The sequence below is a fragment of the Sciurus carolinensis genome, chromosome 12, assembly GCF_902686445.1.
Source record: "Sciurus carolinensis chromosome 12, mSciCar1.2, whole genome shotgun sequence".
Classification (NCBI taxonomy): Eukaryota; Metazoa; Chordata; class Mammalia; order Rodentia; family Sciuridae; genus Sciurus; species Sciurus carolinensis.
The window spans coordinates 88,541,749-88,558,858 of record NC_062224.1 but is presented as its reverse complement, the minus strand read 5'-3'; the positions used below and the strand labels follow the sequence as shown (position 1 = coordinate 88,558,858).

Genomic DNA, 17,110 nt, shown 5'->3' with positions numbered 1-17,110 from the left:
GAAAATTAATGTTTTGGTTATCATGATATAAGATGAAAATTAAATCTTATGATGTATAGCAAACTATAAGGTCGTGTTTTTCAGAATTTTATTTTCGTTTGATAACTTTTCACATGGGCTGTTTTACTCATGTTTTATAATATCTCAGTTCTGCAGGATAGAGTAGCTGAATTCTTAGAATCTGTGTTGAAGTGGAAATCCCCCATGACAGTTCTATTTTAGGGAGAAAACTTTACTTGATGTACACCCTCTACCACATAAAACCAGTTGACCTGAGTGGTTTTCCTTGTTTTCAGGGAAAGTAGAAAAACAACTGGAATTATGTTTTTTAAAAATTTATATAATGTGACCATAAAAGTGATTATGTAGGAAATATTAAACTATGTGGCAAAATAGTAACACTTAAATGTACTAATTAACTTTTGTTTGTAATGGAATTAGAATTTGCCTGCATGTATTATTTGAAAATCAAAGGCATTTTAGTATCCATGATTATAAAGATGCATACATAGGTACTTTCTGGGTAGGCAGTTTGGTGAGAAGGGAAGGGACTGGACACTGGAATCACATTACCAAGGTGAAGCTCTGGGAGGCCACTGTTGTCCAGGCAAGTTCCTTATGTTCCTTGCCAATAGGACTGAGATAAGTTATACACTGAACTAATGAAGTACTTGGTACTTCAGATTTTGCTTAGTTATTACTAAGAGAACAAGCTAGTGTTACATTAACTCATTATGCTGGGGGCAACTTGTCATTTATTTTCTTACAAAACTACTTAAATAGAATAATATTTGGTTGGTTGAAATTAGGTGAATAGAATAGTTACAGGACCCATTTCTCCTAAGATAATTGTGTAATACTTTATTTCTCTTTCTGTTTCTCTCTTCTTTTATGCAAATCTTTTTTTTTTTCTATCTACTGGTAACATTTTTATGGTTTCCTCATTGGTTAAGGAATTAAAATCTTGACATGTTCATTTTGGACATGTGTATAGGAGTCGTAATCAGATTCCCCTTTAAAAATTGGTCATTAAAAATCATGAGCTTATGTTTTGACAAAAGAAGACTTTTTTTAAAAAAGCAACATCCTGAAAGTCAGTTTTCCTTTAATGTCAAAAAACAACTCTGCATTTTTGACTCCAAGTTAAATGGCAACACCGTTTAATAACTATTACCAGGAAAGATAAAATGATAGCTTTATTTACTTTTTAAAATTCATTGCCCATGTGCGAATTCAGTCACATTGAATTTTAAAGATGTACAGTAAATAAAATTAACATTTTAAATTCCTGAATGCAAACATGAAGCTACCAGCAAGCAGGAGGTATCCACACACTATTCCTCGAACAGCTTTAGGTACATCAGTTGGTGGCTCTGTAGTTCATGTGGATTTCCGGCTTTATGTCACAGACCATGCTCAAGAGCTGTTTAAGCACACGCTCCATGCACTTGTTGTAACTCCCGTTCAGTTCCTGAATCTTTCCAAGTGTTTGTTCTTCAACCTCATAGGAGACATTACTCTGAGAGCCCATTATCTACCGAAATAAAAGATGGAAATCATCACACCATACATCATGATAAAATTAGTTGTTTTATAAACGTTAACCTATTTATTGATGATTGGTTTATGGTATACACACTATCTATTCTTTTTCCAGATTTTTTTTCCCAGAGAACAGACAAGGTCACTGAGACCATGAGTGTGAAGGATGGACTTTCCCAAAATAAGGAGAGAGCACAACAGGATATTTTTCACTTCTAACTGACGACCACATGGTACAAATCACATACCAGTTTACAGTCAAGATGCCATGCTCAGAAGTTTTCTCATCACACTTTTCAAGTTTTAGTAGCAGTTTCCATTCTGATCTCATATCTCCCTGTTGCTTACTTTCTGAATTACAAGTCTAGAAAATAAGATTGATAGGCACCTGTAAGCCTGCTGCTGCTGTTTTGTAAAGAGCAGGTTATTGATTTCTCTACTGTTAAAATACATTATCTGCCCTTACTTGATTCTCAGGAAGATGCAGCCATAATACATATCTCAAATGCTTTTGTGCCTATGGATACCTATATGGATTATAGATACCACTATTGAGAATGTTGGTATAAATAGGAATTCTTTCAAATTGAGATACATGTGTTCATTTAGTTAAATTAAATTTTAACCCTGGTTGAATAGATCTTTCTGATTGCTCTTTAATTGACTGTGACTCTTACCACCTTCCACCATCTCCTCTATCCTCCTCATACTCCTGTAGAGTCATGAGTTGTGATTGGACCAAAGCACCATCTTGCAGGGAAAGTTAACATTTTAAAGGAAAATACTTTGAAAGTTATCCTTTGCTAAACAATCAACTCCTAATTCATCTCCTTATGAACTCAATCTTTCTTAAATGTGGCTTTGTTAAGACAAGACAGCTTGCTTTGCTTGTTTTCCTCTTTTGGTTTAGGGAAGACGTGCATCTGGTATAATCCTAGCAAATCCACTGAGCATGACTTCCACTTTAGGGTTGTTGGACTCTTCTAACATCTGGAATCCACATAATCTTTCTGGATTCTAAGCTTAAAATCAAATGCAATTGAGGCTATTGGGTTCCAGTTCTTTTCTGTTTATAATCCAGGAAACAAGGGTATCCCAGTTCAAAGAAAATAATTTTGAGAAGATGCAGCTTCTAAGTCACTAAATAACTTTTACAAAATAATATTTTCATAAATGAGTATACAGGAAGCAGACACACATGGTCCAAATTCCCCAAAGGGGTTTAAAAATAGAATTATTTATCATAATTCTACCACATTCAAACTTTTTCCTTCTAAATTTAGTGACTTAATTGGGACCATAATGAACTGAAAAACAATTTGTTCTCCTAAATCCAATGTCTTAAGTGGTAAAAAAATTAAAAGATAAACTATTGTGAAACTATTACCTATGCTGAGTACTTACTTGTTAAGCAAGTAGAATGATCATATCTCCAGATAGTACAGAGAACTCATTACCTGTGTTGTGTTTTTGCTGTTGGCAGAAGCCTATAGACATTTGGGACACTATATACATTAGAAGTTGATAATTCTGTAACATGTCATGATCTGTTTGTTCAAAGGGTGCCACTTTAGGACTTAGTTTTATTTTTAAAACTTCAACTTTGAGAGTGATGGGTGCAGACTTCCAACCTAATGACTGATACTGATGGTTAGATCTTTCAACATCCAATAAATTTCCTTAGAAATTAGTTAAATGTTTCAGTTTCAGGTATAGCAGAACTTTAGGTTCCACAATCTTAAAGCAAAACAGTTCTGACTCTCAATTTTTTTTTACTTCAAGGAAACAAAATGCTTTTATGATGTGAATTCAGAAGTAAAAAAATATAAAAATTTTCAGTGTGCTCATGGTAATCATTATTTGGGCCTTTTGTTTGGATGTTTGGATGTTGTTTTACTTATGTTAACAATAGATTTAATTTTCTGAAGTTCATATTTATTTTTAGCAATGTGATATCTCTTCAGGAGAAGAAGGTATTTAGGTAGAAATGATAACCAAGGAATAAATGTTATTGATAAAGTAGTACCGGTGGACATATAACTCACATTTGAATAACCTGCTTGTGTTGATAAGAAAGAAGATTTGAAGAAACATGTATTAACAAAAGCTAGGAAGGGACAACCAAAAACGAAACATCAGGGTACAATACCCACAGCAGGCATAAAACTGTTTTTTTTTTTTTTTTTTTTTTTTGGGTCTCCTCCCAGACCTCCTAATTGCCCTGGGTTAATGATGACGAGATTTAATGGGAATAGCAATATGCCTGACATATGGAGGTCATGCCAAGGAAAGATCTGCAGTAATGGTTTTACATTATGCTTGAAGTAGCAAGAGGCTTAAACGTGACGACTTTTCTATGTGAGCTTTTGATCAACTAGCTGTAAAATTGGCTTGGAGCTGTAATTATGAGAGCGATAAAGAATTTTAATTATTGTCTAACGCAGCAACACATCTTAAGCCAGGTTTACATCTGATAGGATTCTTCAGGAGAAAGAGTATTTCAAGAGGTCTAATCCAACCACTTGCACAAGTTATGGTCAGATTTGTAATGATTTAGAAAACAGAAAGAACTTTCATCCCAGAGATACCCTACCTATGATAATCAAAGCTGGTTGTCATTAAGGATGATAATTTTCTCATATTTTAATGTCTTGGTTGTAACAGGATCCAATAGGAAAGATAAGACCACAGAGGAAATTTTTAGTTATTCATTGTTTCCACTAATGTTTATTGCATGCATACCAAGGGGCAGGCAGTATCTAGGAAAACAACAGAGAACAAAACAACACATTTGCTATTTTGGTGTTTACAGTGAGAAGGAAAGACAGTAAGTAAAAAATGTAAATACTCCATATATCAAAAGTTACAAATACTATGAAGAAAAAGAATGAACTGTAATGGAGTACTGTTTTCCTTTATTTTTAAAAGAGAGACAATTTTAGATAAGGCGATCAGGAAAGGAATCTGACAATCACCTATCAAAGAAAGATGAATGAGTAAAAAAGAGAATTACAGGGAGTAAGACGGGGTGTGCCAAGGTCCCTTGGTGATGGCACATTCTGTTTGACAAGTTCGTTCTATATCAGCATACATTTTTATTAATTTCACTAGAAAAATATTTTAAAAAACCCAAAATATATGTTCCCTGAAGTTTTTTTCTTTTTAAAAGGTGTCAGTCAATAATCTGTGGTAGCAATGATGCTGTAACCAATCCCTTCAACTTGTGTATTTGAAATTATGATTTTTAATACATAGTAAACATTAGATAACAACTATTGATAAACCCATCATATGACAAATTTAAAATGCCTTGAAAATGAAAAGGTAAATTTAGTAATTCTGTAATGTTCAAGATTTAGTTTGGTGTTTAGCCTTAAGTGGACTGTACCTGCCAAATCTCAGCATAGTTCTCCCAAGGTTCTTCCTTACACCTTATGAATATTAATACCTTATCCTCTATGCTGCATAAATCAGTGCTGGCCTTCCTGCTTACCTGAGACTGTTTAAGTCGAAACTCCTTGTCTCTCTGCATTCTGTATTGGTCCACTTCTGCCATCGCCTCCTCCTTAGCTTGCTTCAGCCTCTTCCCTTTTCCTGGAAGTTAACAGTGGCATAGAAGGAATGCTATTTCTTTTTGATATACATGGATTTCAAACTTGATTTTTAAAAAATGGATAAGTTCTCCAGTTTTTTAGACTTTTTCCCCCTAGAATGTCAAATTCCATTAAACAACAATAAGCAATATTGAAAATTTCTTATTTTTCTATTGGATTCTTTTGAACATGGCAATGACAACTTTCTTTCACACTTCCATGTTTAAATAAAATATCTGCCCGTTTACTCACAGCAGTAACAGCCAGAGGACAGATTTTAGCTGTCACTTACTCGAAAAGACATCATTTGGTCAGATTTTCAGTCCTGATTTGCTGCCAGGAATCCTTCAGTCCACACCAACTGGATCCTATTTACCACTGGCAGATCTCCAAAATCACTACAAACATGCGACTCAGACTCTATCAAACTGACTTACAATTTTTTTTAGACATTTTATTGGGATTCTTTTTCTTAGCATTTGTTACTCTAGAATGTCTGATTAAACCCCACAGCACATCAAAGTAGATTTTTTTTTTTCTTGTAGTAGCTTTCTCTGAGGGGAACTTGAAAGTGGTTGTAAAACCAATTGTTTTTAATGGTTAGGAAATTTAGTTAAGTAGCCCCTTTTCTTTTATTAAGAACTAAGGTGTAAGCCTTCAGCCAGCAGACAACAGGGGAGATGAAAGTTTGCGACAAATACAATCAGCTAAGTGCCCATATTTTTGGACAACCAGTGTAAGTTTTGAGGGTTATAGACTAATATTAATTGCTGCTATGACCCCACCATCTTCAGGGGGTTAGGTGCTAATTGTTTGTGATCATTAAAGATGTAAAGAAACTGAACTGTATTAGAATTCTCATTTTCTCTCCATCTCCTATCTTTCCATTTCAGTAAAACACCTTCCTTCTTTTGCCCATTTAGTATGGTTTATTTTCTGTGATAGTGTCTCAAGATTTTGTTTACAATTTTTGTCAACTGTTTGTTACTTTATGTAGACTTTGAACTAGATAACGCGTTCTTGTGAAAGAAAATCTTCATATCAACTTTTGCCTATCATCTGAGTATATTATTTATATCTTGGTGGCATTTGAATGTAGTTGTTTCTAAATTTCCCTGCTAAGTTTGAGTTGCTTTGCTAGTCACCGAGTGTATATTTGAGATAAGGATAGATGTACTGACTTGCAAATTGAAATGTTTCTTCTTAATGTCTAACATCCTTGAAGGGAACTGGTGAAACTTCATTTCAAATAGGTAATTAGCTCTTTCTTTACTGTCATTAAAATCCTAGCCTGGTAAAAACGAATGTTCTTTGGTGTTTGCAGCTTAGCAGATGTTACATTAATGCCTACCTTCTCCCTAGTTATCTAAGGATCATTTTGTGTATTCTGATTCATTCTTTCTCTGTGGTTCTCACCATTTTGTGGCAACAACAATATTCACAGAGATTCTGTGAACACAATAGATGTGTTTGTAGGAAAGACTATTCCTTGGTCACCAGCCTATTTTCTAATCACAGGAGAAAAATATAAAATGGTAATGTGTAAACATTCTCATAGCAATAATGAGTTGCTATACCTCTAAATATTTTATAAAACAAATCTCACACACCATCATTATGCTTAGTTGCATAATATCTAAAATGATTGGTTTCAAAGTCATAACTCTTCAGTACATAAGAATAATAAAATAATGATAATAGGAATGCTGTGTGCCCTTCCCTGGAGCAGGATCCTGTGCTCCACTCAGAGGCTGTACATTAGCTCCACCACCTTGTGACAGGCTCAGAGTGTGTCTGTGATTCCCTGTGCATGGCACCAGTCACCTGCTGGCTCTCATTCAATTAAATAGGAAAGCCACAGGGAAATCGCTGCGGGCACAGCGGTTTTCTGGATGGACTCAGCAGCTGCCACCATGCAAAAGGCTGTGTGCTCTACACCTGATTTAATCCATTGGAAGACACGGAAGCCCAAAACCTACAGCTTGGTTAGAGGTGAAGCAAATGTGCGTGTCAAATCCACTCATCTTAACCTCTGGCTTGCTCCCCTCTGTGCAGGAAAAAGGTCAAATTTTAAAATTTTACCCGTTTCCTCATAAGTATAAAAACATGGTGACTGTGGACCAAAAGAGCTTTGTATTCAGTACCCTGTGTTTCAAATACAGGGGTAATCATATGGGACAGTCAGACTTTCTACATAATAATAGAATATATGGTCCCAAATTCCCATAAAGACATAGGATGATCAGGTGTTTGGTTTAAAAGGTGTGTTCATATTGTGCATCATGATTTTAAATAAAGCTAAAAACAATGCTGTAGCATAGTGTAGGAAAGGATGATTTTACTTTATTCTTCCATTATTTACTTCAAGTTTATTGGTCACCTATTATATAAGCATACATTTAATAACAGAGGATAAGTACACACTATATAGTCCTTCCCTCCAGATGGCATAAATTTTACATATTTTGGAAATGTGTGCATGCTGCCCCAGCTTCCAAGAGGAAATTTATAAAATAAAATTGCAAAAAGTACACAAGATCGATTGTGAAAATGCTGGAACATACACCTTTGTTCTATTTGTTCTGTAGTAGTTAAAAATCACAATATTTGTAGAAACACTACTACTAAAATTCTAAAGAGTCCGTGCTTCTTCTCTACTCCAACAGTCACGCTGTGTCTTATGTTAACAGGATAACTCAAAAGTGTAAACAAGTGGACTTTGACATGTACTGGGGGACTCTAAGAAGGCTGTTGGAGGAGGTCAGGAGAAATCTCTGAGGAGAGAACCACTGGGCTGTGTAGACCTACCAGCCGGGACAGCAAAGGGATGGATTGGGAAAGGGCAAGAAGATCCTCTCTAAGATAGATTTGGCGACAGTCTAAATAGTTCAGCCGCATTCATTTTTTGACATGCGCTTACTATGCAGACATCTAGAGTTAACATGTCATGGTTGAAATACACTCCAAAAGATTTTTTTGTGAAGAAAAAATGATGGGGCAGGGCAGGGGAATAAGAGGTTTGATCTGGTTTTCAGGCGTTTTGTGGAGAAAAATATAAAAAATCAATTGTGGGCAAGTTAACACTGAATTCCATGTTGGAGACAGAGGGTAATGCTCAAAGATAGGATCTTTCTGCTCAAAGTCAGGCTCTTGTCTTTCTGGTATTGGACAAGTGAACCTCATGTCCCAAGATGCACGCCCTGAGACACAGAGAAAGCAACTCTATTGCTTGGATTGTTAAATGTTTTTGGAATCTTTTCTGATGGGCAAAATGATATTTGAATTATCATCTCAGAAGTGAGTCAGAATTATACACCGGCACCATTAGAACAAGATATTAAAAGCTTTGTAACTTGGAGCATGTTACTTAGATTTTGAGTCTATTTCCTTATCTATAAAACAGAGCTAATAATCTATTGCAATAAGTTATTGGAAAGATTAGAAAAAAAATTGAAGTAGTTATTTAATGAGTTTTTAATCATTAGGAAAACAGGTCCAATTCTTCTTGAGAAGGAAAATAGTAAGCAAGGCCTGGGTTTGAGGAAAAGTCCTCAGGCCTTCCCCAGGGGTATCCTAGGAGAGGTAATCATAGTCCAACAGGACAGACAAGTTTGAAATCCAGGAGGGACTGCAATGAGGTAGATTTGCATGTCAATCATCCAGCTTTGGTTTGGGTTTAGGTATGTGCTAGTGATAGTAATGGTGTTTGGACAGAAGTTAGGCGAGAATACAAAGAACAGGGAGAAAAGAGGGATAAAGTCTCAAACTGGGGGAATATCAACATTCAGTGAAAGGAATAAGATACTCAGGAGAAGTCTGACAGTAGTAGGGAGAGAGAAAGAGAAATCAAAAGTGAAGGGAATATCCTAAGAAGGCAGTAGCCACTGGTATCAAATGCTACAGAAATCTGAAATGGGACTTTTAGTCAATTTACATTACAGATGTTTAATAAGTGCCACATGCTATTCTAAATGTATGGAAATCCCGCAAACTTCCCTTGTTATGGGATCTGCATTCTGAATGAAGTTCAGGGAAGAAAAATAGAAAATAGACAATGCATGCATGATATGATAGAGATGTGGGGTACTAAGAAGAATAAAGTAGCATAAGGGATAGAGAGAAATGGGGATAGGTTATAATTTAGATAGGTCAGGTTCCTCATATAAAATGATGTGCAAGCAGAGACTTGAAGGAAAAAGAGATGGTCATACAGGTAGGTGAAGGGGAAGCTTGTTCAAGGCAGAGGGAACAGTAAGCACAGAGGTGGGAGGGTATTTGGCATGCTCAAGGAATTGCAGAAACACCACCTCTTCGCTTCAGCAAGGAGAACAGGATGGTTTAGTGTTAGGAGATGACCAGAGCAGTACAGTGGGGCCAGGTCAGGCACAACTCACAGGACATGTCTCTGAGATACTAAATTCATGAAAGAGTCTTAGCTAAGATGTGACATAATATTAATAAGGATTTCAAAGGAGTTTTTGGCTGGTGGAGAAGAGATCTAGGGCTAAAGGAGTGGTGGTTATATATTCTTTGGAGCTGGAGGAGTTGATCGATCAGTGTGAGAGACAAAGTTGAGTTAGTGATGACCTCAATATTTTATTTTGAGGCAGAGTCTAGGATAAAATTTTGTTGAGATGTCAAATATCCAGTAATGGTTTTGAAAAAGTTGATGTTCATCTGAATTTGGAGATTAGATAAACAACTGGGACTGGAAAGAGTAAGTTTGGGATCCTCAGCATGGAGCCAGGATATAAAGTCAGAGAACTGGATGAGAGCACATAGGGAGTATCTGCAGATATAGAGAACAGGCCCAAGTGGACCCTGCTGTTGGAGACTGAGAAGATCCAGAAGTCAAATATGAGAGTAGTGTCCCGATGTCAAATGAAGGAAGAGTCTTAGAGAGGAAAGAGGAATCTACTTGTGATGAGATGCTGAACACATCGGGTTAGAAACAGTTCATTTTGCAGGAGGAGCTTTGGTAGAGTTGTAGGAATGGGAGTTCAGAGGAAAATGGAATGAAAAGATAGTAGACATAGGGAATACAAGCAACTTCTTGGGGGTATTTTTTACCACCAAAGGACGTAAAAAAAATAAGGGCTCAATATGGTCAAATGAACTTGACAATTACAGGGTATTGTGAATTTACTTGTGTCCTCCCTCAAAAATAAAATAAAATAAAATAAAAAAGATGTGTCAGAGTCCTAATCTCTGGTAACTGTGAATAGGACCTTATTTGGGAATAAAGTCTATGAAGATGTGATCAAGTTAAGGTGAGGTCATACTGGATTAAAGTGGGTTCTAAGTTCAATGACTAGTGTCCTTGTAAAGAGAGGAAGATTTGGACACAAAGACTCAGGGACCAGACAGACACACAGGGAGGAAGGATATATGATTATGGAGGCAGAGAAAAGAATGATAGAGCTAGAAGCCCAGGAGTGCCCGCAAGGAGAGAGGCATGCAGTGCTCTTTGAGCACCTCCTGAAAGATTCAATCTTGCTGGCAACTTGTTTTGGGACTTCAGGCCTCCAGGACAGTAAGATGATACCTTTTTATTATTTAAAGTCAACCACTTTTTGGTCATTTGTTACAGCAGCACTGGAAAACAGATGCAAAAGAACAGTGAGAAGCACAGAGATGATGACGTCAGGTAGACACTGAAGGCTAAGACTGGTACCCTCACAAAGTAGAAAGGGTAGTATCCAGACAAATGTGCCACCTGATAAAAATATAGACAAACAGAACAGAGGCCACCTTGATTTGCTAAGAAAGCAAAGGATTGTTTGGGGATGTTTGGAGATTTCTATCTGTTACTAAAAACTCCTACTACTCAGGGGGAAAAATGTTCTTGGCTTTTGGGAATCATTAGTATTACAGTAAAACCAATCTGACTCAAAGAATGCTATTATTTTCTCAACTATCACAAATGCTGGAGAAAGAAAGAACTCACAAGAAAAAATTTAAAAAGAAGCCCACCTCTCCTTTGGTGATAGTGATTGCTACTGAGTTTCTCTTCTGACTTTAATCTATTTCCCTTCACATCTCCACTTTCCTTGACGTTTTCCTTTGCTTTTCTTTCACTTGTATTTTCCCTACTAAAAATTACAATGAGTAGCTTTGTGTAGATCTTGGATTAAATATAACCAAATGCTGTTAGTAAAGAAAAATGTTCTATAGTTTAATATCACCCACTCACAGAAATGAAAGTTCAATAAACTTACAAATACCCTGTTAAGCTATGGACTATAAAGAAAGAGGAAGTATTTACAGGCCTACAAAACATATAAGACAAGGCCATGAAATTCTAATATAACAACTTTTATTTTACTAGTTTATTAAAAGTCATGTCTTCATGAACCCAGAATATGCACTTGTAGAGTGAAGAATTTATTAAATCAAGGTACTTGTTTAAATAATTCAGAATACCTGCAGGTTTGGAAATAAAAGGTAACTTGCTGATGTAAGAAAAAAATTATTTATGGTTGTTATCCTATATACCATATAAACTATTCTACATACAGTGTATCCTATACTGTAACTGATACAGTATATCCTATAATGCAATTTATAATTTTTAGTTAAGCACAGACACTGTTTTCTATAGCTTTTAAATGGGACAACTTGCATGCTTATTTGTGAGAAGGGGTATAGTGCATGTTAGGAAATGATTCAAGAAACACAGATTCTTCATGCAATGTTGAATCTCATGCATTTGAGCATTTCCAACAATGTTAATGCAGAGCTGCAGAGTTTTCCAAGTTTGCAATGCATGCGCCTCTCATAAGAGATCATAACTAAATGCAAAATTGTCACACATTTCAGAGAAACACAGTCTCTTTTCCTTGTGTGGATGGCGATACCGTGAATTTGTAATATAATCCTGATTGAAGGCTCGGTTCAATATTCAGTTCAATGTATCTCCAGGGCAGGTCTATGATGTTCTGTTGTAAAAATGTAACTTGTCTTGGAGCAACGCACGTACTTTTATGTTTTGCTTAATGAACAATTTATTGGGCAAAAAATGTTAATTCCTAGTAAGATTGTTTAAAGCAGTACAAACCTATTGTGACTCCATCTAAATGCAGTAAGGTTGTTTTACACATAAAAATATATATGAGAAGTTTAATAAATATGTTAGTCTGTATTCAGTGCCTAAAAGCAAATATCTGAACCTTTCTAGTCAACTTACCAGAAGCAGTCGAGGTCTCCCCTGGAACAGGAATATAGATCCCAAAGAAGGGTACAAAGAATGAAATAGATTGCTTTATCCCACTTTATTCTTGTGTCGTTATTATTGCAACATTCATATATATAATATATATTAAGAATAAAAATAGCTCCACACTACTTAGTTTGAACTCTAATTTACTATCTTACATATATTTTTTATTATTCTTTAAACATTTTGGTTATTAGATAGATAAAAGCTTCTATTTTTTATTTGTTTTAAAAAAGAAAGCTCAAGCTAAAAAAATGTGAAATAACCTGTTAAGAAAAACAGGTTTTAAACTAAAACCAATGTTTCTTCTGTGTTGTCTCTTCAAGCCTGTCCACAGCCCTGCCCACCCCCTCTCAGTGTGTCTGTCTCTAGATATTGAGGGCCTTGGGAGCAGGGACCTTCATATTCTGTTTCGGCAGGCCTCATGGGGCTTTGGCCTTCAGGAGAGTTCCAGATACATCAGGACCACAGTCCCTTATCTTTATTCCCTAAGGCAAAACACTTGTACTCTGTATTGTATAATGTAACAGTTTAGTGGGATCTGAGACAGTCCTCTATAATGAAATGTATTAACATTTTTGCAGCATAATATATAAATATTGCCACCTTGCCTGTCCTGGATTTTTTCTAAGACAATTAACAATGAATTACTGTGGATTTTTTTCTCTTCCCAACCACTTCCTTTCATTTTAAAATACATACTCCCAGGTCCTACTCAAGTGGACTCCTGAGTTTCTGACTTTGAAATAAATAGATTTAAGAAAGAGAAAGTGATATAGCCTTCTACAGTGGTATTAACTGCTGTGACTTATTGACCTTCATTCTGAATGCATTCTGCTTCGATATACCAGATTTTCAAATTAATCTTTTTATAGAAAAAATAAAATAAACGCATATGGCTTTGTAAAAACAATGACTGCTTATACCTCTCATGTCATTATGCCTTTTTGGGGGCAGATACCAGGGATTGAACCCAGGGGTACTGAACCACTGAGACATCTCCAGCCCTATTTTGTTTTTTATTTAGAGACAAGGTCTCACTGAGTTGCTTAGCGACTCACGGTTGCTGAGGATGACTTTGAACTCAGGATCTTAATTTCCCAAACTGCTGGGATTACAGGCATGTACCACCAACCCTGGCCCTGCCTTTCTTGTTTCAATGACCACTTAGGTACTTATCTTCACTAGGGAGTTGCTCAGGGAAGAATCTAGGATTACTCATTAGCGCCTACATCAATGTGGCATGAAAGTAGAAGGCATCCTGTCAATTCTTATTGAATTAAATAAATAAGTGAAAATAACAACTACTGAAACATGAGGGAAGTTACAACATACCAAGTACATGGGTAATATTTCCGTTTGCCACAGCATACTCAGGGAGTCAGTAGGATTGGTTCTGTTGTGACCAAACACTGCTGCTGCTAATCGCTGTGTATGAAAACTGTGTTCAGGAAAATTGTACTAAAGCCAGTGTAAAAAGGCAAAGAGGATGCATTGACATTCTTTGTAACTGAGTGCATGGGTTCATTCTTGCATGTTAGAATATTTTCCAAGATGTTTCAAAAACCTGGGTGATTTGTTACTACTAGTTGAATATTAGTATACTAAGAAAAAAGTATCCACGTACTTTAGGTTTTTGGAAAACAAAATGAGCATTTTGTACAGAAGCAATACAACATGAATTTTTCAATGTTGATATCTGAGAAAAGGTTGCCCAAGGACAGCATATGCATGAGAGGGAAGAAAACTGGCTTTTATCTTCCAATGAAGTTGAAGCCACATTGTCTTTAATGGCTCCCACTCCCAAATAACCTACAAGATTAGCAATACTCTGCTGAATTTGAAAAATTGGTAAGAATGATTTGAATTGTTCAATAATTTTGATTACATATGGGCTCAGTATTGTCCTATGGTTTCCTCCCTAGCAAGGAAGGAAAGAATATACTTACCACATCTTTATTTTATTTTTCTCTTCTGGAAGTTTTAAATGTGTTTTAAAGAAAGTTCAATAAAAATTAAGGGAAAATTTCTGTAACTGTTTCAACTAGCAGGTCTGGAGCTGCTTTGTTTTCTATAAAATTACTGCATTCATATCATCTCGAAATCATTTGCATGGTTTGTTGTAGAAAAGGAAATTAGGAGGTAGGCAAAGCATGTGTTCTTTATCTTTCTCCTTCCTTTCATCTGCTCTCACCTCTGCCTGGAGTCTTCTCCTTTTGTGGTGTTGTGCCTATGTTGCTGAGTGTGCAAGAAATGAATTTATCTTAATAAAGCAAAAGATTTTACCGTGGTTGAAAGCCCTAGTGAAGGGAGTAGAGCCTGACTCCTTCCTAACTTCTCTTGTGTTGTAGTAAACTATTCCACCAGTTGGCTCAAAACAATTAAATAAGCCTTTTTCAGTAATTAAATAGGGTTTTATTCTAATTCGGCTTCTACATTCACCAAAAGAGTCACAGATGCAACAGTTTTAAGATATAACTCCTAGCTCACCAAACTTTGGCACCAGTGGCAGAGAGAAAAAACAATTATGAAGAAGATGATTGACTCTACAAATTATTACAAACTAAATAATGAAGTGATATGAATAGAATAGTAGAAAAAATAGAGTTTTGGCCTCAGGGAACTGAATTCAAGCTGTATATCTGTAAGTTGTTAGTTTTTCCATTATAAAAATGAATCCAATTTATACAGTGCATTGGTTAAGATCTTGAGTGAGGAATCAGACCTCATCCCCACCCTATCTCCACCACTTACCCTCCATGTGACCTTGGGAAAATTGTATAATTTCTCAAAGCATCACTTTCCCCCTTTTGCAATAAAGGTCTTAGTGAGTAGTAAACAAGATAAGTATTGATCATGGCACCTGGCACATATTTTCTGTTTTTTAAGTATAACTGTGGTCAAATCATAAATTCTGTTTCTACATATATAAAACAGGAGTGACATTAACACCTGGTGGAAAAAAATTGAGTTTTATTGAGGACATTCACATTCACATAAGTAGATACATGACTATATAAGAGGATAGAAAATGAGAATAAAATGGATATATTTTAAAATATTGGAAATTAGAAGGGCATGGTGGCTCATGCCTGTAATCCCAGCAGCTTGGGAGATTGAGGCAAGAGGATCACAAGTTTGAAGCCAGCTTCAGCAATTTAGCAAGGCCCTAAGCAATTTAGTGAGAGTGAGACCCTGTCTGAAAATAAAAAATAAAAAGGATTGGGGATGTGGCTCAGTGGTTAAGTGAGCCTGGGTTCAATCTCTAGTGTGAAAAATAAATAAATAAACAATAATAATGTAATATTGGGAATGAAAAGCTATGAAGAGGGGGATGGCAATGAATTACAAACTATGATTTTATTTCACGGAAATGAAAACTGATACTTAAAAAGAATAAACACTTTGCACATTTACTCTCTAGTAGGAAGACTCAGTATGGAAGTTGTCAATCTCTTCATCATTGCATAATATTGAGAAAACCAAGGTGTGGCAGTAGGAAGGAAGCTGTGGAATCAGGCATTAAGCCAATTCTTCAAAATCTCAAAATATGTGATTTTTTTTTTTCCCTTAGCACATGGCCTTTCAGGAGGATTTGTATTGGGAAACATCATCCCTGCTATAAAAACACAAGTTTTAATAAACAACCTGGGGTTTCACAGGGAGGATGATAAACCAGGGTTTAAACCTAGGTGGGTCTGATCCGGCATCCCATACTCATCTCTCTGCTTCCCACTGCCTCACCTATTTTGTGATGAACCCCTCCCTGGCAAGACTTACTCTTCTTGGCTTCCTCTAACTTGTCCTTGGCCCTTTTCTCTGCCTGAAGGAGTTGGTGGATCCCCTGGGACTGGCTGGTCATGGCAGCTTGCTCCACATCAGGACGCTTCTGTGAAGCACAGGAAATGGCAGGTCCAATTATCTTTTGAGAAATCACCACATAACTTGGATTGTTGTGTCAACAGCAAGCACACAGTTGTTTGCTCTGAACTGACTTCATTGGGCCAGATAGTTGGGAACCAAGGAGAGCCCAAGGTGGAATTTAGAAAAACAAGTTAAGTCAATATGAGGAAGTTGAGAAATCACTGTTTCTCCCAACTTCAGTTCTTCTATGTGAAATAGGCACCTTTCAGGAGCTGTTGAGTCTACTTATAAAAAAATTGAGTAAGATGTCTTTTAGAATATTAGTTTCCCTAATTGTTCAAGAAATAGTGACTTGTTTACTGACTTTATCTTTCAGGTCACAAGATTTTTCTTTATTCTTTATCCATGCAGTATTAAGTTTCAGGTCTTTATATGTTTCTAGTAATTCAAACTAGTAATTATCTGTTGAGGGAAAATGTATTAACCTTTTGCCAGGAAGGAAGTTTCCTGGCTTTGTGCATAGAAGATGGACTAGGTAGGGATCTATTCTTTTCCTCTCCTAGGCTGCAGGTGATAGGAATGAAAAGATTTTGTTTGGGTATTGTGCTGTTCTCTCATTTCGGGGAGACCTTAGTACTGTGACTAAATAAATAACAAGGGAAATTATAACTGTAGATTTTGAGGATAAATTTTAAAAAATTTAAACATGCATTTTACATTACTCATTGCTTGTGTTGGGTATTGTCCTAAGGTGGAACAGTAAAATCCACATACTTGATTTGATTCTATCTAACAGTAATTGGAAAAATGAAATGTTGATCACAGTGAAGAATCATACAGTAATATTTACATGTTTTTAAAAATTTTGTTTGAAATTAAGAGCTTTTGGTGAAAG

General features: G+C 36.0%; 1 protein-coding gene across 1 annotated transcript; it reads right to left on the bottom strand.

Moving 5' to 3' along the window:
• Positions 1-1,235: 1,235 nt before the first annotated feature.
• On the bottom strand, positions 1,236-16,224 carry Atp6v1g3 (ATPase H+ transporting V1 subunit G3). The gene is made up of 3 exons (XM_047521622.1): positions 16,132-16,224; positions 5,036-5,136; positions 1,236-1,534 (listed from the first exon to the last, which is right to left on the bottom strand). Exons 1-3 carry the CDS (start codon positions 16,211-16,213, stop codon positions 1,361-1,363), a joined length of 357 nt encoding a protein of 118 aa, XP_047377578.1. The 5' UTR covers positions 16,214-16,224; the 3' UTR covers positions 1,236-1,360.
• Positions 16,225-17,110: the final 886 nt, after the last annotated feature.

Coding starts and splice junctions, on each gene's coding strand:
- Atp6v1g3 (XM_047521622.1), bottom strand. CDS start 16,213: ATGACCAGCCAGTCCCAGGGGATCCACCAACTCCTTCAGGCAGAGAAA. Junction 5,137..16,131: donor GTTAGAGGAAGCCAAGAAGA/GTAAGTCTTGCC, acceptor GTTAACTTCCAG/GAAAAGGGAAGAGGCTGAAG. Junction 1,535..5,035: donor TTCGACTTAAACAGTCTCAG/GTAAGCAGGAAG, acceptor TTATTTCGGTAG/ATAATGGGCTCTCAGAGTAA.